The sequence below is a fragment of the Atractosteus spatula genome, chromosome 8 (genome assembly GCF_055471065.1).
Source record: "Atractosteus spatula isolate fAtrSpa1 chromosome 8, fAtrSpa1.hap1, whole genome shotgun sequence".
Lineage (NCBI taxonomy): Eukaryota > Metazoa > Chordata > Actinopteri > Semionotiformes > Lepisosteidae > Atractosteus > Atractosteus spatula.
The window spans coordinates 1,573,508-1,594,708 of record NC_142713.1 but is presented as its reverse complement, the minus strand read 5'-3'; the positions used below and the strand labels follow the sequence as shown (position 1 = coordinate 1,594,708).

Below are 21,201 nucleotides of genomic sequence, written 5' to 3'. Positions count from 1 at the left end.
AGATCTGTTCTCACTGTGTCACTGTCCTGTGAGATCTGTCGTTAATACTCATTCTCTTTGAGATCTGTCCTCAGAATGTCCCTGTCCTGTGAGATCTGTCCTCAGTGTGTCACTGTCCTGTGAGATCTATCCTTAATACTCACTCTCTGTGAGATCTGTCCTCAGATTGTCCCTGTACTGTGAAAGCTGTCCTTAATACTCACTTTCTGTGAGATCTGTTCTCAGTGTGTCACTGTCCTGTGAGATCTGTCCTTAATACTCACCCTCTGGGAGATCTGTCCTCAGTGTGTCCCTGTCCTGTGAGATCTGTCCTTAATACTCACTCTCTGTGAGATCTGTTCTCACTGTGTCACTGTCCTGTGAGATCTGTCGTTAATACTCACTCTCTTTGAGATCTGTCCTGTGTGTCCCTGTCCTGTGAAATCTGTCCTCAGTGTGTCCCTGTCCTGTGAGATCTGTCCTTAATACTCACTCTCTGTGAGATCTGTCCTCAGAGTGTCCCTGTCCTGTGAGATCTGTTCTCACTGTGTCACTGTCCTGTGAGATCTGTCCTCAGTGTGTCCCTGTCCTGTGAGATCTGTCCTTAATACTCACTCTCTGTGAGATCTGTCCTCAGAGTGTCCCTGTCCTGTGAAATCTGTTCTCACTGTGTCCATGTCCTGTGAGATCTGTCCTCAGTGTGTCCCTGTCCTGTGAGATCTGTCCTTAATACTCACTCTCTGTGAGATCTGTCCTCAGAGTGTCCCTGTACTGTGAAATCTGTCCTTAATACTCACTTTCTGTGAGATCTGTTCTCAGTGTGTCACTGTCCTGTGAGATCTGTCCTTAATACTCACCCTCTGGGAGATCTGTCCTCAGTGTGTCCCTGTCCTGTGAGATCTGTCCTTAATACTCACTCTCTGTGAGATCTGTTCTCACTGTGTCACTGTCCTGTGAGATCTGTCGTTAATACTCACTCTCTTTGAGATCTGTCCTGTGTGTCCCTGTCCTGTGAAATCTGTCCTCAGTGTGTCCCTGTCCTGTGAGATCTGTCCTTAATACTCACTCTCTGTGAGATCTGTCCTCAGAGTGTCCCTGTCCTGTGAGATCTGTTCTCACTGTGTCACTGTCCTGTGAGATCTGTCCTCAGTGTGTCCCTGTCCTGTGAGATCTGTCCTTAATACTCACTCTCTGTGAGATCTGTCCTCAGAGTGTCCCTGTCCTGTGAAATCTGTTCTCACTGTGTCCATGTCCTGTGAGATCTGTCGTTAATACTCAGTCTCTGTGAGATCTGTTCTCAGTGTGTCACTGTCCTGTGAGATCTGTCCTTAATACTCACTCTCTGTGAGATCTGTCCTCAGTGTCCCTGTCCTGTGAGATCTGTCCTTAATACTCATTCTCCTGTGAGATCTGTCCTCAGTGTGTCCCTGTCATGTGAGATCTGTCCTCAGAGTGTCACTGTCCTGTGAGATCTGTACTGTGTTTTAGCACCAGCCAGGTGAAGGGTCAGAGGTCAGGGGTCTGAACTACTCTGTTTCTCAGCAGCAGCCAGGTGAAAGGTCAAAGGTCAGGGGGTCAGAATTAGCCTGTGTTGAGCAGCAGCTGTGTGAAGGGAGAGAGAGAGGAGCCACTCATGAGGATGTCACTGCTGTCCCCTGGTGAAGAAGACACACAGAGAGAGAGAGGTGACACGCATGATCTTCCACCTGGAGACGGAGACATCGCGAGCTGTCCTCTCTCTCTCTGCGCAGGGGAAGCGAGTGACGAGGGTGTGAACAGCTGATCGTCAGAGGGGAGGGTGTGAAGGAGAGGAGAGAGGTCATTAGTGAGTGAAGGGATCTGGCGTCAGTTCCGATCTTATCAGAGAGGGAGAGAGAGGAGAAGCAGAGCTCTTCAGATTTAGCCCTGAGGTGCCAGTTCTCCTGCTGCCCAGCAGGTACAGTGTTTTTAATTTCTACCCGCCTGTACAATTTCACACAGAGCCCCTCGCTGGTCGGCTTCAGCTGGAAAGGAATCCTGGCCGATGTCACAGACAGAAAGTTATTTCAGCTTCCGACTCGTCCAGATGAAATGACCTGGGATCATTTACCGAGGTGCTGTCTGTGTGGAGTTTGCATGGTCTCCCCACGTTCCTGTGGGTTTCCTTCCACAGTCCAGACACATGGTGCTGGGTTCACTGGCTGCTGGGAGCACTGGCCTTTATGTTGTGTGTGTTTGTGTGTGTGTGTCCTGTGATGGACTGGCCCTGGTGCGAGAGTGTGTGTGTGTGTGTCCCCTGTGATATGCTGTCCTCCTGTCCAGGGTGTACCCCACCTTGCGCCCATTGCCTGCTGGAACAGACTCCCACTCCTCTGTGACCCTGAATTGGATCAAGTGGTTAGAAAATGGACAGAGGTGACCACAACGTGTTTCAATCACCAACATCTACCAGGAAGCTCAAAACCTGACCTGACCCCCTGTTCACTCTGACTCCAGTGGTGTTTCAGTATTGTAGGAGTCGAGAGGTGTGACTATCGCCCCCTGGTGTGTGAACAGAGTACTGCAGCTCAGCTTAATCTCTCCAGATTAGTGCCTCCCTGCACTGCCTCGCTCCTCTATCGCCCCCTGCTGTGTGAAGAGGGGACTGTAACTCATCTGGAACGGGATGGGTCAATACCGATGCCTCCAGGCCCATGTAGGTAAGGACAGCGTCCAGACGCCGGCTCCTGATTGGCTCCCACACGGTCGCCGCGTCCCGAGACCCCAGGAAGCCCACGTCCGCACCGCAGGAGCTCAAGATCGCTGGAGCGACCGCCGTCTCCTCCTTTATAATCAGAAGCATTCCTTGCACTTACATAGCACACCCCTCTCCTGACGCTGTACAGCTCATGGGGATCCCCTGCACCCCCACCTGGATGATGCTCCAGTCCTCTCACACACCAGCTCTCAGTGGGAGGAGAGCAGAGGGATGGAGCCAGTTCAGAGAGGGGGGTTATTAGGAGGCCATGAGGGGTAAAGGCCAGGGGGGAGTTTGACCAGGACACTGGGGTGACACCCCTACTCTTCTCGAGAGACGCCCTGGGATTGTTAATGACCACAGAGAGTCAGGACCTCAGTTTTACATTTCATCTGAAGGACAGCGCCTGTTTACAGTCTAGTGTCCCCGTCACTATACTGGGGCATCAGGACCCACACAGACTGCAGGGTGAGAGCGCCCCCTGCTGGCCCCACTGATACCTCTTCCAGCAGCAGCCTTATCATGTCCAATTATCTGTCACATCCATCATGTCCATCTACAGGCTGGGACTAGGGGCTCTTCAGCAGAGCTTACAATCTCTAAAATGCGACAATAACACAAAAGGAACGGTAATAAATATTTTATTCTTGGAAAAAAAAATATTTTCTTGCGTCACTCTGGGGCGGACAGGAAGTGAGCGAAGACTAGGTCACTGGGGGAAGAGAGAGGGGGTTACACCACAGGAAGTAAGCGAAGACTAGGTCACTGGGGGAAGAGAGAGGGGGTTACACCACAGGAAGTAAGCGAAGACTAGGTCACTGGGGGAAGAGAGAGGGGGTTACACCACAGGAAGTAAGCGAAGACTAGGTCACTGGGGGAAGAGAGGGGGGGTTACACCACAGGAAGTGAGCGAAGACTAGGTCTAGGTTTTTTTAAACGGCAAAAAACTGTTTTTCTGTGCACTTTTCAAAACTCCAGCCTTGGATATATTTTGTGCTGAAGTGGATACAGTCAGATTTTGTATTTGTGAAGAACCATTCTTCTTACGTTTGACAGTTCTGGGTCACAGCATTTGAAATTCTCTCTCTTCTGACATTTTCAAGTTCTCACTGTTGGTATGTCAGGATTGTGTTGCGTTGGATTGTGTAGCATTACTGCTGTGTAGCTGCTGTTGGGGCACCAGGTTGTGTAGCTTTCCTATTGTGTAGCTGCTGTTGAGGCACCAGGTTGTGTAGCTGTCCTATTGTGTAGCTGCTGTTGTGGCACCAGGTTGTGTAGCTGTGCTGTTGTGTAGCTGTCCTGTTGGGGCACCAGGTTGTGTAGCTGTCCTGTTGAGGCACCTGGTTGTGTAGCTGTCCTGTTGTGTAGCTGTTGTTGGGGCACCAGGTTGTGCTGCTGTCCTCCAGTGTGGTGATGTCAGCATTCATCGGCCTCCCCCATTGGCTGCCCCACCACTGGCTCCGCCCCCAGCCTGGTCCTGTGCCCCCGACATCATGAGGAAGAGGACCAGGGGGACGATGTACATCCACTGGAGAGAGAGACAGGGAGAGGGAGAGGGGTTAATACACTGGTATATCCACTGGAGAGAGACAGAGAGGGGTTAATACACTGGTATATCCACTGGAGAGAGAGAGAGACAGGGAGAGGGAGAGGGGTTAATACACTGGTATATCCACTGGAGAGAGAGAGAGACAGGGAGAGGGAGAGAGGTTAATACACTGGTATATCTACTGGAGAGAGAGAGAGACAGGGACAGGTCAGGACACGGAGCCCAGGGAGAGAGGGACAGAGGGCCAGGTCTGGACACGGAGCCCAGGGACAGAGGGACAGGTCAGGACACAGAGCCCAGGGACAGAGGGACAGGTCAGGACACGGAGCCCAGGGACAGAGGGACAGAGGGACAGGTCAGGACACGGAGCCCAGGGACAGAGGGACAGAGGGACAGGTCAGGACACGGAGCCCAGGGACAGAGGGACAGGTCCGGACACGGAGCCCAGGCACAGAGGGACAGAGGGACAGGTCAGGACACAGAGCCCAGGGACAGAGGGACAGGTCCGGACACAGAGCCTAGCCAGGGAGAGCAGGCCAGGCGGGGGGAGGGGGGGAGGACGTTAATACGAGGAGGAAGAGTGTGGTTAACAGAGATGGCACCACCACCACCACACAGGACAAGGCGCAATGACGCAAGGAATCCACTGGAGGGAGCACTGTCACCACCCTTCCATAAGGCAGCCTAGCGCAGCTACAGCACTGGCAACCCTCTGTTCACAGGCTTAACACAGGAAGCTGAGGCCACCTCTGTAAGCACTACTGTGAGGCCTTTCCTGTCCAGACAGTACTAACCCTCTCAGTGTCAAAACACAGCGCCCCCAAGAGGAGTCCTGGCGTCAGTACACAGGCTTGCCCACCCTGACCTCCGGTCTCCTTCACTGACGCGGCACTCCCAGCATGCTCTGCACACCTGGAGCGGATCAGACCGCTGCGCACTGGGAGTCTGACAGCACTGTCTAACCTGGAGTGGATCAGACTGCTGCGCACTGGGAGTCTGACAGCACTGTCACACCTGGAGCGGATCAGACTGCTGCGCACTGGGAGTCTGACTGACAGCACTGTCACACCTGGAGTGGATCAGACTGCTGTGTACTGGGAGTCTGACAGCACTGTCACACCTGGAGTGGATCAGACTGCTGCGCACTGGGAGTCTGACTGACAGCACTGTCACACCTGGAGTGGATCAGACTGCTGCGCACTGGGAGTCTGACTGACAGCACTGTCACACCTGGATTGGATCAGACTGCTGTGCACTGGGAGTATGACTGACTGCACTGTCACACCTGGAGCGGATCAGACTACTGCGCACTGGGAGTCTGACTGACTGCACTGTCACACCTGGAGTGGATCAGACTGCTGCGCACTGGGAGTCTGACTGACTGCACTGTCACACCTGGAGCGGATCAGACCACTGTGTACTGGGAGTCTGACTGACTGCACTGTCACACCTGCCAGCCATCAGTACAAACAAGACGGGAGGTCAGTTAGAACTCAGAACAGGCCGATGCCCTCGCACCCGGGACCAGCCCAGAGACCCACAGCCCTCAGCGTCTTCCAGCTCTCTCAAGCTGCAGAGCATGGGGACTACAGGCCAGACACAGCCGCCATCCCAGCTGCAAACATCTGGACTGTGTCTAAACTGAGCCCACAGTCCAGGAGCTACACCTGACACTCGCTGGGATGAGCAGATCCCTCAGTCACAGTCAGATCCCCGAGACTCCAACAGATTCCTGAAGAACCGACAGATCCCTCAGTCACGGACAGATCCCCAAAGCACCAACAGATCCCTCAGTCACGGACAGATCCCCAAGACACCGACAGATCCCTCAGTCACGGACAGATCCCTCAGTGGAGGACAGATCGGGGAGCCCCAGGGAGATCCTTGCTGACTCATCGGCTGGGCGACTCGGATCGCAGGTCCAGCGAATGTTTTGCCCGAATTTCATCAGGTGATGTCAAGTCTCTAGCTTGACAAGAGGGCATCCCAGGGTGCAGTAGCCAAGACAGAGTTTCAAAAACCTGTACACCTGTCTGACTGGTACACCTGTCTCCTGATCCCACGCCTGTCTCCTGATCCCACACCTGTCTCCTGACTGGCACACCTGTCTCCTGACTGGCACACCTGTCTGACTGGCATACCTGTCTCCTGATCCCACACCTGTCTGACTGGCACACCGTGTCCTGATCCCACACCTGTCTGACTGGCACACCTGTCTCCTGATCCCACACCTGCCTGACTGGCACACCTGTCTCCTGATCCCACACCTGTCTGACTGGCATACCTGTCTCCTGATCCCACACCTGCCTGACTGGCACACCTGTCTCCTGATCCCACACCTGTCTGACTGGCATACCTGTCTCCTGATCCCACACCTGTCTGACTGGCACACCGTGTCCTGATCCCACACCTGTCTGACTGGCACACCTGTCTCCTGATCCCACACCTGCCTGACTGGCACACCTGTCTCCTGATCCCACACCTGTCTGACTGGCATACCTGTCTCCTGATCCCACACCTGTCTGACTGGCACACCGTGTCCTGATCCCACACCTGTCTGACTGGCACACCTGTCTCCTGATCCCACACCTGCCTGACTGGCACACCTGTCTCCTGATCCCACACCTGCCTGACTGGCACACCTGTCTCCTGACTGGCACACCTGTGTCCTGATCCCACACCAGTCTGACTGGCACACCTGTCTCCTGATCCCACACCTGTCTCCTGACTGGCACACCTGTCTCCTGATCCCACACCTGCCTGACTGGCACACCTGTCTCCTGATCCCACACCTGTCTCCTGATCCCACACCTGTCTCCTGACTGGCACACCTGTCTCCTGATCCCACACCTGTCTCCTGACTGGCACACCCGCCTGATTGAGACAGCAGAGGACTGGAGCTCCGAGTGACAGACAGGGAGAGAGTGAGCAGGGGGAGAGGAGGGGGAGAGGAAGTATCTGTGCGGTTTACTTGTGAGGTCAGCCCTGCTCTCTGGCTCCCCCTGCTGGAGCCTGTGAGGAACTGGTGGCCATGAGGAAAACCGCACCTCCCAAAATTAAATACCACTGAAACACAGACACAAACACGCCGATGAATACAACAGGAGAGACGATTCGCCGATGCACGCAAACACCACAGCCACACACAATCGAGCCCACGAATAACGCTGAGACACACAGGCAAGGACACCCCTATCTGGCACAGCACTGACAGCCGACAGACCAGACACACACGCTCCCTCAGCACAGCCCAGCGCTGGACAGGACGCCCACACTCACGTATTTCGCAAAGAAGGACTTCTGCTCCTGTGGATTCTTCCCCTTCTTCTCCTGCTCCTGTTCCATCCTCTCGATGAACAAAGCAGTTTCTGGACTGAGAGAGAGAGGGGGGGGGGGGGGTTAATACAGACACACTGACTGGACACTCCAGTACATGAACACTGCACTGAGAGAGAGAGGGGTTAATACAGACACACTGACTGGACATTCCAGTACATTAACACTGCACTGAGAGAGAGAGGGGTTAATACACACACACTGACTGGACACTCCAGCACATTAACACTGCACTGAGAGAGAGGGGTTAATACAGACACACTGACTGGACACTCCAGTACATGAACACTGCACTGAGAGAGAGGGGTTAATACAGACACACTGACTGGACACTCCAGTACATTAACACTGCACTGAGAGAGAGAGGGGTTAATACAGACACACTGACTGGACACTCCAGTACATTAACACTGCACTGAGAGAGAGAGGGGTTAATACACACACATTGACTGGACACTCCAGTACATTAACACTGCACTGAGAGAGAGAGGGGTTAATACACACACATTGACTGGACACTCCAGTACATTAACACTGCACTGAGAGAGAGAGGGGTTAATACACACACATTGACTGGACACTCCAGTACATAAGGGAGAGACTTACGCAGGGGCTGCCGATGGTCCCATGATACTCAGTGTGGTGTTAAACATTTCCAGATCGACATCCTCCACCTCTGCCCCTTGGCAGGAACCTGGCAGTGTGACTATGGAGATGCCAATCACACTGCCACTGACATCAGTGTTCACAGTGATGACATCACTGAGGTGAGACTCCACTAGAGCACACTTAAAAAGAGAAAGAGACTGGTGACAAAGATCCTAGCATAGACCCTGAATTCAGACATAGCACACCCTAATATAGACCCCAGAGACACTCCTCACACACACACAGATTAATACAGACCCTAATATAGACCCTAGAGACACACCTCACACACACACAGATTAATACAGACCCTAATATAGACCCTAGAGGCACACCTCACACACACACAGATTAATACAGACCCTAATATAGACCCTAGAGACACACCTCACACACACACAGATTAATACAGACCCTAATATAGACCCTAGAGACACACCTCACACACACAGATTAATACAGACCCTAATATAGACCCTAGAGACACACCTCACACACACACACACAGATTAATACAGCCCCTAATATAGACCCTAGAGACACTCCTCACACACAGAGATTAATAAATACCCTAATATAGACCCTAGAAACACACCTCACACACAGAGAGATTAATACAGACCCTAATATAGACCCTAGAGACACACCTCACACACAGATTAATACAGACCCTAACATAGACCCTAGAGACACACCTCACACACACAGAGATTAATACAGAACCTAATATAGACCCCAGAGACACACCTCACTCACACAGATTAATACAGACCCTAATATAGACCCTAGAGACACACCTCACACACACAGAGATTAATACAGACCCTAATATAGACCCTAGAGACACACCTCACCCACACACAGATTAATACAGACCCTAATATAGACCCTAGAGACACACCTCACCCACACACAGATTAATACAGACCCTAATATAGACCCTAGAGACACACCTCACACACACAGATTAATACAGACTCTAATACAGACCCTAGAGACACACCTCACACACACACAGATTAATACAGACCATAATACAGACCCTAGAAACACACTTCACACACACAGATTAATACAGACCCTAATATAGACCCTACAGTGCAAAAACTACTGCACTCTGCTTTATATGAGTTTTGCATTCTGTTCCTTTCCCTCAGTCACCCCTCCCCTCCTCGTTCCCGCTCTCTCACCGCTCGGACAAACGAGGTGAGGTATCCGTCAGCCTGCGAGGAATGTCTGTCCGTCAGGCCCGTCAGCACGGAGCTCCGCGGGACCCTGATCCGATAGAGACCATCTACTGCTGCCACCTCCTGACAGAGAGAGAGAGAGAGAGAGAGAGAGAGAGAGAGAGAGAGAGAGAGAGAGAGAGAGAGAGAGAAGGGTTCATAGAAACACAGGACAGCCCTGCACAGCCCTGAACTGCAGCACTGACCCCTATGTCTACTGCTGGTCTCCTCACAGAGAGAGAGAGGGGTTAATACAGACACAGGACAGCCCTGCACAGCCCTGAACTGCAGCACTGACCCCTCTGTCTACTGCTGGTCTCCTCACAGAGAGAGAGGGGGGTTAATACAGGCACAGGACAGCCCTGCACAGCCCTGAACTGCAGCACTGACCCCTCTGTCTACTGCTGGTCTCCTCACAGAGAGAGAGGGGGGTTAATACAGACACAGGACAGCCCTGCACAGCCCTGAAGCACAGCTTGATGATCTACTGCTTGTGCCACCTGGAGCATCATTCACTCCTGCTCAACTCTCTCTGGTTCCAGGCAGTCTGAATTAAGATCGCTTTCTTGCTCCAGGAAGGGGATCCTCAGGCAAACGCACTGTCTACCTCACCCCCCCACCCTGCCCCCCCGTCCGCCTCGGACCGCTGGGTCTCTCACCCGCAGCTTGTTCCTCTCCTCCTCGGTCAGCTGGTTCTGAGACAGGGAGAGCCCGGACTCTCTGCCTGCCTTCAACAGCAGCGCCCCCCGCAGGCCGAACTGAGGACTGTCATCTGATAAAGGGACAGGAGAGAGAGAGGGGTTAATACAGACACACTGACTGGACACTCCAGTACATTAACACTGCACTGAGAGAGAGAGGGGTTAATACAGACACACTGACTGGACACTCCAGTACATTAACACTGCACTGAGAGAGAGAGGGGTTAATACACACACACTGACTGGACACTCCAGTACATTAACACTGCACTGAGAGAGAGAGGGGTTAATACACACACACTGACTGGACACTCCAGTACATTAACACTGCACTGAGAGAGAGAGGGGTTAATACACACACACTGACTGGACACTCCAGTACATTAACACTGCACTGAGAGAGAGAGGGGTTAATACAGACACACTGACTGGACACTCCAGTACAGTAACACTCACCCAGCTCGAAGGAGTGCTCCAGGGGAATGGAAAACCCAGTGCTGTCCGGCTCCAAGGTCTCACCTGGCTGGACAGGAAGTGAACAGTGAGCAAACAGGAAGAAGCCGCAGTGACAGCTGGGATACAGCGATGTCGAAGTGACGAGAGCCACAGTCCTGTGGGCACCTCCTTCAAGTGTGAGGAGCTCCCAGGAGCCAGAGACCAGGCCCAGACCCAAGCAGACCAGTCCAGTACAGAGCTCTGAGAGGAATCTCACACCAGTCTGGGGGGACAGTGCCCATTACAGGGCAGACCTCTCGGGGCTGCGCGAGTGAGTCACACAGGCTGAGGGAGACCTACAGGAGCAGCACCACAGCACGCAGGTCTGGAGCTGAACGATCCCGCAGGGCTTATACACAGGAGGCTCTGCTTTCTCACCCACTGAAGCACTGCCCCACCTGGGAGACGCACAGCGAGCATTCTGCACCAGCTGCCCCATCTGGGAGACACACAGTGATCATTCTGCACCAGCTGCCCCACCTGGGAGACACACAGTGATCATTCTGCACCAGCTGCCCCACCTGGGAGACACACAGTGATCATTCTGCACCAGCAACCCCACCTGGGAGACGCACAGTGATCATTCTGCACCAGCTGCCCCACCTGGGAGACGCACTGTGTCCTGCAGCTCAGTGACCCTGGTCACCAGGCTGGGGCACTGGTCTGGAAACTCTGCTGCGGAGGGCAAGGGCGCCTCCTACTGGTCCACCAGTACCACTGACAGCTGCACCCTGGTGTCCCCCGCAGGTCTCCCATCCCAGGATGATACTGGACGGGCTCCTGAGGCTGCAGAATGGCCCATTCTGCTGCACGTTTATACCCGAGCGCGACGGAGTCTTAAAGAAGCAGCAGGTTCTCGGAAACTGACACAGGAAGTGAGCACTGAACGAGGGAGACAGGGAGGCATCGTCTCGCGGCGACAACAGGGGTATCCCCGAGATCTTTGGGGTGCCCGAACGACCCCTCTCCATCTTCGGGTCTGGCAACCCCGATATCTCCCGCAACAGAACCCAACCGAGCGGCGACAGACACCCCGAAACCAGCCGCTCGTCTCCACCCGGGAGCGCGGAGACACACCGACACGACCCCGGGGGCAGGGAGACACCCGCGGTGCGGGTCCGGACACGCCCGGGCTGTTTCGGATAAGGAGGGAAGGCTGCGCATCACACTCACCCGTCTGCCCGAGTTACAGCCCCCAAACCCGGCGGAAAGAAGCAGGACGAGCGCCGGCAAACCGGAGACCCGCAATCGCAGAAACCAACAGGCCGTCGCCATGTTTGACCTGACGCCGGAAGAGGAAGAGCGACGCAGGACTACAACTCCGCGAACCGGAAGAGCGTCGCAGGACTACAACTGTGCGTCTATACGTCAGGAAGCCAGCGGTTGTTACTGAGAATAATACAGAGAGCAAGGAGGAACGTTAAACTGTCTACCGTAATGCAAAGGATATGAGAGACTATAAAAATAAAGCAGACCGTGCTCTATTTAAGAACTGGTGTCTGAGAGAACTTCCTCTTCTAATGTAAAATGTATTTTATAGATTTAGGAACTGGCTTCAGTAATTTAAAAAAATCATATTTCTCCACAGCCATATCACCCTGCAGCTCCCAGCTGGCAGCCCCACTGGAGCCCAGCAGTGTGAGCCTGGCCAGTACCTGGAGGGGAGACTCCTGGGAGAGCTGAGGCTGCTGCTGGGAGAGGTGTTAGTGGGGCCAGCAGGGGGCGCTCTCACCCTGCAGTCTGTGTGGGTCCTCATGCCCCAGTATAGTGACGGGGACACTGGACTGTAAAAAGGCGCCGTCCTTCAGATGAGACGTAAACCCGAGGTCCTGACTCTCTGTGGTCATGAACAATCCCAGGGTGTCTCTCGAGAAGAGTAGGGGTGTCACCCCAGTGTCCTGGTCAAACTCCCCCCTGGCCTTTACCCCTCATGGCTCCTAATAACCCCCCTCTCTGAACTGGCTCCATCCCTCTGCTCTCCTCCCACTGAGAGCTGGTGTGTGGGGAGTGGACTGGCGCACTCTGGCTGCCGTCACACCATCCAGGTGGGGCTGCACACTGGTGGGGGTGGAGGGGATCCCCATTACCTGTAAAGAGCTTTGAGTGGAGTGTCCAGAAAAGCGCTATATATGTGTAAGCAATAATTATTATTATTATATTTTATATGTATAAATTGTTAATTCATTATATTTACATTTCAATAATGCCTTCAGCTCTGTGTCTAACCAGTCTATTTTCACCTAAACGCTGATTCGGCCGAGGACTGTAGACAGATACACTGACTGGAGACTCCAGTACATTAACACTGCACTGGGAGAGAGAGGGGTTCATACAGACACACTGACTGGAGACTCCAGTACATTAACACTGCACTGAGAGAGAGAGGGGTTAATACACACACACTGACTGGACACTCCAGTACATTAACACTGCACTGAGAGAGAGAGGGGTTAATACAGACACACTGACTGGACACTCCAGTACATTAACACTGCACTGAGAGAGAGAGAGGGGTTAATACAGACACACTGACTGGACACTCCAGTACATTAACACTGCACTGAGAGAGAGAGAGGGGTTAATACAGACACACTGACTGGACACTCCAGTACATTAACACTGCACTGAGAGAGAGAGAGGGGTTAATACAGACACACTGACTGGACACTCCAGTACATTAACACTGCACTGAGAGAGAGAGGGGTTAATACAGACACACTGACTGGACACTCCAGTACATTAACACTGCACTGAGAGAGAGAGGGGTTAATACAGACACTGACTGGACACTCCAGTACATTAACACTGCACTGAGAGAGAGAGGGGTTAATACAGACACACTGACTGGACACTCCAGTACATTAACACTGCACTGAGAGAGAGAGAGGGGTTAATACAGACACACTGACTGGACACTCCAGTACATTAACACTGCACTGAGAGAGAGAGGGGTTCATACAGACACACTGACTGGAGACTCCAGTACATTAACACTGCACTGAGAGAGAGAGGGGTTAATACACACACACTGACTGGACACTCCAGTACATTAACACTGCACTGAGAGAGAGAGGGGTTAATACAGACACACTGACTGGACACTCCAGTACATTAACACTGCACTGAGAGAGAGAGAGGGGTTAATACAGACACACTGACTGGACACTCCAGTACATTAACACTGCACTGAGAGAGAGAGAGGGGTTAATACAGACACACTGACTGGACACTCCAGTACATTAACACTGCACTGAGAGAGAGAGGGGTTAATACAGACACACTGACTGGACACTCCAGTACATTAACACTGCACTGAGAGAGAGAGGGGTTAATACAGACACACTGACTGGACACTCCAGTACATTAACACTGCACTGAGAGAGAGAGGGGTTAATACACACACACTGACTGGACACTCCAGTACATTAACACTGCACTGAGAGAGAGAGGGGTTAATACACACACACTTACTGGAGACTCCAGTACATTAACACTGCACTGAGAGAGAGGGGGGTTAATACAGACACACTGACTGGACACTCCAGTACATTAACACTGCACTGAGAGAGAGAGGGGTTAATACACACACACTCACTGGACACTCCAGTACATTAACACTGCACTGAGAGAGAGAGGGGGGTTAATACAGACACACTGACTGGACACTCCAGTACATTAACACTGCACTGAGAGAGAGAGGGGTTAATACAGACACACTGACTGGACACTCCAGTACATTAACACTGCACTGAGAGAGAGAGGGGTTAATACAGACACACTGACTGGACACTCCAGTACATTAACACTGCACTGAGAGAGAGAGGGGTTAATACAGACACACTTACTGGACACTCCAGTACATTAACACTGCACTGAGAGAGAGGGGGGTTAATACAGACACACTGACTGGACACTCCAGTACATTAACACTGCACTGAGAGAGAGGGGTTAATCCACACACACTGACTGTACACTCCAGTACATTAACACTGCACTGAGAGAGAGAGGGGTTAATACAGACACACTGACTGGACACTCCAGTACATGAACACTGCACTGAGAGAGAGAGGGGTTAATACACACACACTGACTGACACTACAGAGTTAGATACAGTAGATCACTCTTTCAGTAGGTAACCAGGTGTCCTCACTAGTTAACCTTAGCACCCTCCTCCCTCCTCAGAGACCCAGGGTCTCAAGTGACAGCCCCCCCCTGCCCCCCTCTCTCCTGGGGAGTCTTGAGTGCCAGGAGGGACAGAATTAAACGAGGGCACATTCTTACTCTCGGCTCAGAGCCTCGAGGACGGACAGAGAGCAGCCGACGCACAGCCATGCCGGAGCCCAAGAAGCCAGGTAAGAACCCTAACCCTCCCACCTGAGAGCCCCCTTACTGTCGCCTCCCAGGAGAGCTGGACTAGACACCCATCAGACTCTCCAGGCTGGACTGGACTGACTGCACTGGGAGCTGGATTAGTGATGAACTGGGATTATAATCAGACTCCACTGACACTGACAGAGCAGTCTGAGGCTCTCCAGGCTGGACTGGACTGACTGGACTGGGAGCTGGATTAGTGATGAACTGGGATTGTAATCAGACTCCACTGACACTGACAGAGCAGTCTGAGGCTCTCCAGGCTGGACTGGACGGACTGGACTGGGAGCTGGATTAGTTCTGAACTGGGATTATAATCAGACTCCACTGACACTGACAGAGCAGTCTGAGGCTCTCCAGGCTGGACTGGACTGACTGGACTGGGTGCTGGATTAGTGATGAACTGGGATTATAATCAGACTCCACTGACACTGACAGAGCAGTCTGAGGCTCTCCAGGCTGGACTGGACTGACTGGACTGGGAGCTGGATTAGTTCTTCACTGGGATTATAATCAGACTCCACTGACACTGACAGAGCAGTCTGAGGCTCTCCAGGCTGGACTGGACTGACTGGACTGGGTGCTGGATTAGTGATGAACTGGGATTATAATCAGACTCCACTGACACTGACAGCAGTCTGAGACTCTCCAGGATGGACTGGACTGACTTCAATGTAAATTTTTTTGCACGCAAATTGAAGTTTTACTTTGTACATATAGTTATGATTTAACTAGTATCTAGTGTCTCTGCTTAATTGTATTCAAGTCTGTGTGTTACAGTGCCGTATAGATTGGTCAATACACAGGATGGAGATCAATCAGTATATCCTGTGGATCAGTCCGTATAAACTGTGGATCAGTCAGTACGTCCTGTGGATCAGAAATTGGTCAGTAAACTGTGTGGATAGGTCAGTACACAGGCTGTGGCTCTCAGTACACTGTGTGGATTGGTCAGTATACCCTATGGATTGGTCAGTACACTGTGTGGATCGGTCAGTATGTGCTGTGGATCGGTCAGTACGCTGTGTGTCAGTACACTGTGTGGATCGGTCAGTATGTGCTGTGGATCGGTCAGTACACTGTGTGGATCGGTCAGTATGTGCTGTGGATCGGTCAGTACGCTGTGTGTCAGTATGCTGTGTGGATCGGTCAGTATGTGCTGTGGATCGGTCAGTACACTGTGTGGATCGGTCAGTATGTGCTGTGGATCGGTCAGTACGCTGTGTGTCAGTATGCTGTGTGGATCGGTCAGTATGTGCTGTATATCGGTCAGTACGCTGTGTGGATCGGTCAGTATGTGCTGTGGATTGGTCAGTACGCTGTGTGTCAGTACGCTGTGTGAATTGGTCAGTATGTGCTGTGGATCGGTCAGTACGCTGTGTGTCAGTACGCTGTGTGGATCGGTCAGTATGTGCTGTGGATCGGTCAGTACACTGTGTGGATCGGTCAGTACGTGCTGTGGATCGGTCAGTATGTGCTGTGGATCGGTCAGTACGCTGTGTGTCAGTACGCTGTGTGGATCGGTCAGTATGTGCTGTGGATCGGTCAGTACACTGTGTGGATCTGTCAGTACGCTGTGTGGATCGGTCAGTATGTGCTGTGGATCGGTCAGTACACTGTGTGTCAGTACGCTGTGTGGATCGGTCAGTATGTGCTGTAGATCAGTCAGTACACTGTGTGTCAGTACGCTGTGTGGATCGGTCAGTATGTGCTGTGGATCGGTCAGTACACTGTGTGTCAGTACGCTGTGTGAATTGGTCAGTATGTGCTGTGGATCGGTCAGTACGCTGTGTGTCAGTACGCTGTGTGGATCGGTCAGTATGTGCTGTGGATCGGTCAGTACGCTGTGTGTCAGTACGCTGTGTGGATCGGTCAGTATGTGCTGTGGATCGGTCAGTACACTGTGTGGATCTGTCAGTACGCTGTGTGGATCGGTCAGTATGTGCTGTGGATCGGTCAGTACGCTGTGTGGATCGGTCAGTATGTGCTGTGGATCGGTCAGTACACTGTGTGTCAGTACACTGTGTGGATCGGTCAGTATGTGCTGTGGATCGGTCAGGACACTGTGTGGATCGGTCAGTATGTGCTGTGGATCGGTCAGTACGCAGGATGTGACTCTCTCAGTATGCAGTATGTGCAGGAGCCAGTGTGGGCAGGATGTTGAATTTCTGGCTGTCCTTGGCGTGACTCTCACATGATCTGGCTGTAAAACCTGAGAAGAGAGTGGCAGGAGGAGGAGGGAGAAATGTAGAAGGAGCTGCTCTGCCAAGTTCTGAGCTCACACCTCCTTTCCCACCTCTGCCTCTCCTTCTCTCCATCCCTCCATCTCTCCCTCTCTCCCTCTCTCAGTTCAACTCAACAAACTCTACTGGCATAATCTATAAATTACAGAGTTGATAAAGCAGATAGTCAACAAAACATTTACTAACATTTACAGCAGAAACACACAAAACATAACACATTATTGAGAGACAGACTCTCAGGCTGGGACAGGAGATCACACACTGTATTATTATTGAGAGACAGGCTCACTGTCTGTTCCTCAGGCTGGGACAGGAGATCACACACTGTATTATTATTACTGAGAGACAGGCTCACTGTCTGTTCCTCAGGCTGGGACAGGAGATCACACACTGTATTATTATTATTATTGAGAGACAGGCTCGCTGTCTGTTCCTCAGGCTGGGACAGGAGATCACACACTGTATTATTATTATTGAGAGACAGGCTCGCTGTCTGTTCCTCAGGCTGGGACAGGAGATCACACACTGTATTATTATTATTGAGAGACAGGCTCACTGTCTGTTCCTCAGGCTGGGACAGGAGATCACACACTGTATTATTATTATTGAGAGACAGGCTCACTGTCTGTTCCTCAGGCTGGGACAGGAGATCACACACTGTATTATTATTATTATTGAGAGACAGGCTCACTGTCTGTTCCTCAGGCTGGGACAGGAGATCACACACTGTATTATTATTATTGAGAGACAGGCTCACTGTCTGTTCCTCAGGCTGGGACAGGAGATTACACACTGGGCTACCAGTTCAACTGAGTTCCCTCCTCCTTCTCCCAGTAGGATTGGGACTTGTGATTCTGGCAGGTGTAGGAATTCTGGGATTAGATTTGTACATTTCGGGAAGAATGTTTCTCTAATCCCAGAGTATCTGTCACAGTGCAGTAGGAAGTGCACCTCTGTCTCTATTTCTCCCCGCTGGCAGTGGGAGCACAGCCTGTCCTCTCTGGGCAGCCAGGTCTGCCTGTGTCGCCCAGTTTCTATGGCCAGGCTGTGGTCACAGAGCCTGTCCTCTCTGGACAGCCAGGTCTGTCTGTGTCCAGTGTGTGTGTCCAGGCTGTGGTCACTGAGCCTGACCTCTCTGGACAGCCAGGTCTGCCTGTGTCCAGTGTCTGTGTCCAGGCTGTGGTCACTGAGCCTGTCCTCTCTGGACAGCCAGGTCTGTCTGTGTCCAGTGTCTGTGTCCAGGCTGTGGTCACTGAGCCTGTCCTCTCTGGGCAGCCAGGTCTGCCTGTGTCCAGTGTGTGTGTCCAGGCTGTGGTCACTGAGCCTGTACTTCGTCGGGGTCTGTTTCTCCTTGCTGTTTGTTACCCTGGTCAGACAGATACTAGCTATTCAGCCAGTGTTTGTGGGTCTAGAGTTCCAGTTTGTGCAGTGCTTGTGCGTGTGTCCCGGTGGGTGAGGTAGTGCTGTTCAGTTTGTGCGTCTGGAGTTGTGGTTCGGCTGATTGCGATGGGTGTTGTTGTAGCTGTGCTGTCAGCGTCAGTGAGCGTCAGGCCCAGCTCTGGGCTCAGCAGGGCCTTGTGGTGGAACAGATTCAGGCCACTGTTTTTCAGGTGTAACCAGTATGGGACCGCACTCTTTCACATGCTGATTAAACAAGGGTCCTGGCTGTGCTGTCAGGGGTTTCCTCTGCCTGAAGAGGGTGTTTTTTACAGGAGTCTGTGTGCAGCTCTTCTGTGGGGTGCTAGTCCTGTTTAGGGTAATCCTGGTTTACGACCGGATCCCCCACTTCACTGCCGTATAGGGCGATGGCTTCGATTACACGTTCGAGAATTCACAGCCAGACTTTAATGGGGGCTGATGTTGCGGAGCCAAGACGGCCCTCCTTCGCCCGCGCGGCGGGTCTGGCGGCAGTCGGACGGGTTTAGACCACCCGGGAGCCCAGAGTGCTGGAATGAGAGACCCTCTCTCCAGCGCAGGGCAACAGAGAACGGTGGGCTCAGGCTCCTACAGAGGAAGTGTGGAGAGAAGACGAGAGAGGGGTCTCAGGACGTTACAGAGACGAGCCCTGAGATTCGGCCACAAGGTGACCTGGAGAAACGGAAGAGTAATCAGTCAGTCAGCAGTCAAGCAGGAAGGAAAAGAAAGAAGAAGAGATATATTATATACTCATTCCCTCTTCCTCTTTCTCTAATCCCTCTCCCTGTCTTTCCCGAACCCGTCTCTCTCCGAAACGTTCCTTGTTCCCATTCCACGCTGTCCCTGCACTCCCAGAATTCCCCTCTCCGCTGCTCCGGACTTGACCGTCCTGAGGTCCGAGGTCAGAGGTCAGAGGCATCTGACCTAAGGGAGCACTCCCTGTCTCGTGTGCGCCACGCCCACAGAGGGAAGAGATCTCTCTCCTGCTGCTGGGAACTGGAGCGCTGGACTGGACTGGACTGGACTCCAGTACAGGACCACACCGCACGGCCCTGTGCTGTCGTACCCTGTGTTGAACTGGAACTTTATTGTATTAGAGGGGACTGCAGTACTGTATACTGGAAAGGATACCCCTCTCTCTCAGTGCAGTGTTAGTGTACTGGAGTGTCCAGTCAGTGTGTGTGTATTAACCCCTCTCTCTCAGTGCAGTGTTAATGTACTGGAGTGTCCAGTCAGTGTGTCTGTATGAACCCCTCTCTCTCAGTGCAGTGTTAATGTACTGGAGTGTCCAGTCAGTGTGTGTGTATGAACCCCTCTCTCTCTCAGTGCAGTGTTAATGTACTGGAGTGTCCAGTCAGTGTGTGTGTATTAACCCCTCTCTCTCTCAGTGCAGTGTTAATGTACTGGAGTGTCCAGTCAGTGTGTCTGTATTAACCCCTCTCTCTCTCAGTGCAGTGTTAATGTACTGGAGTGTCCAGTCAGTGTGTCTGTATTAACCCCTCTCTCTCTCAGTGCAGTGTTCATGTACTGGAGTGTCCAGTCAGTGTGTCTGTATTAACCCCTCTCTCTCTCAGTGCAGTGTTAATGTACTGGAGTGTGCAGTCAGTCTCACAGTGCCGTTGTCAGTATACAGTTATAATCCGGGGTCTCGCGTGCGGACAGTTATAATTATATAACGCTCTGAAATGTGCTATCCCATCGCTATCAGATTGCCCCATCCAGCTTATGAAAATACTGGAGGATTAAAGTTTTATTTTCTCAAACTCCAACTCGATACATCCTGCCCTATATATCCCGCCTGCCCTCGTCGTGCAAGGCGATCCGCCGGAGTCCGGTTACCGCTACCCCAAATTAATCAGCCCCCCCCCTGCGAGGTGATCTCAGCGCCCAGGAATTCCTGTCTGGAGCAGCCGAGCCCTTCCCTGCTCCGGGGCTCGGGTCGGAAAACACAAAGGCCCCGGCTGGTCATGTGAGCCGATATCCGAACCCACCCTGCCTCCCGAAAACCGCCCCCCCTTTCCCCCCGGGGTAAAGGTGAAAGGTCAAGGGTCGGAGGGGGAAGAGCGCGGTTCCGAAGGCGTGAGCCTTGAGCGGACCTGAACCAAGCGTTCAGTGTCCTCAACAGGGCATCGCCAGGGACCGGTTAATACGCACCAGAGGACACAGGCGAACTGCACTGGGAGCTGGGGAATGAAGGCACGGGCACTTCTGTACACAGAGGGGGGTGGGGGTGGGGAACAAGCTGCCCATCCATGTAGTTGAGGCTGATACCCTGGCTTCTCTCCAGACACAGCTGGATGAGCTCCTCCAGTCAGGACAGGAGGCTCTTCTGTACACAGAGGGTGGTGGGAGTGGGGAACAAGCTGCCCAGCTGGTCAGTAGTGAGTTAGGTTCAACGCCATCGAGCCGCCCATCTCTCCTTATAAGATAGACACGTTCAGAATGAATCCATCCACTTTCTCACCCCTTTATCCAGTGCAGGGTCACAGGCTGGCTGCCTAGGGCTGTACAGGTGGGGTA

At 52.5% G+C, this 21,201-nt stretch overlaps 2 protein-coding genes across 3 annotated transcripts in view; one reads left to right on the top strand and one right to left on the bottom strand.

Moving 5' to 3' along the window:
- Positions 1 to 3,323: 3,323 nt before the first annotated feature.
- On the bottom strand, positions 3,324 to 12,107 carry emc10 (ER membrane protein complex subunit 10). Of its 2 annotated transcripts, XM_088923305.1 has the most exons (8): positions 11,824 to 12,107; positions 10,612 to 10,678; positions 10,114 to 10,226; positions 9,419 to 9,538; positions 8,187 to 8,368; positions 7,524 to 7,617; positions 7,216 to 7,310; positions 3,324 to 4,223 (listed from the first exon to the last, which is right to left on the bottom strand). In XM_088923305.1, the coding sequence occupies exons 1-7, from the start codon at positions 11,923 to 11,925 to the stop codon at positions 7,224 to 7,226; spliced, it is 765 nt and encodes a 254-aa protein (XP_088779431.1). In that variant the 5' UTR covers positions 11,926 to 12,107; the 3' UTR covers positions 3,324 to 4,223; positions 7,216 to 7,223. The 2 variants fall into 2 exon arrangements, with proteins under 2 accessions (XP_088779431.1, XP_088779430.1); XM_088923304.1 differs by lacking the exon at positions 7,216 to 7,310 and having other exon boundaries at positions 11,824 to 12,103.
- A 645-nt stretch (positions 12,108 to 12,752) lies between these two features.
- LOC148829011 (myosin-binding protein C, cardiac-type-like) overlaps positions 12,753 to 21,201 on the top strand; it is a 32,128-nt gene continuing 23,679 nt past the window's right edge. Inside the window, exons 1-2 of the mRNA XM_088923276.1 lie at positions 12,753 to 12,783; positions 14,834 to 15,003. Coding sequence (XP_088779402.1) covers positions 14,982 to 15,003 — 22 coding nt within the window. The 5' untranslated portion in view covers positions 12,753 to 12,783; positions 14,834 to 14,981. The remainder of the gene's footprint in view (positions 12,784 to 14,833; positions 15,004 to 21,201) is intronic.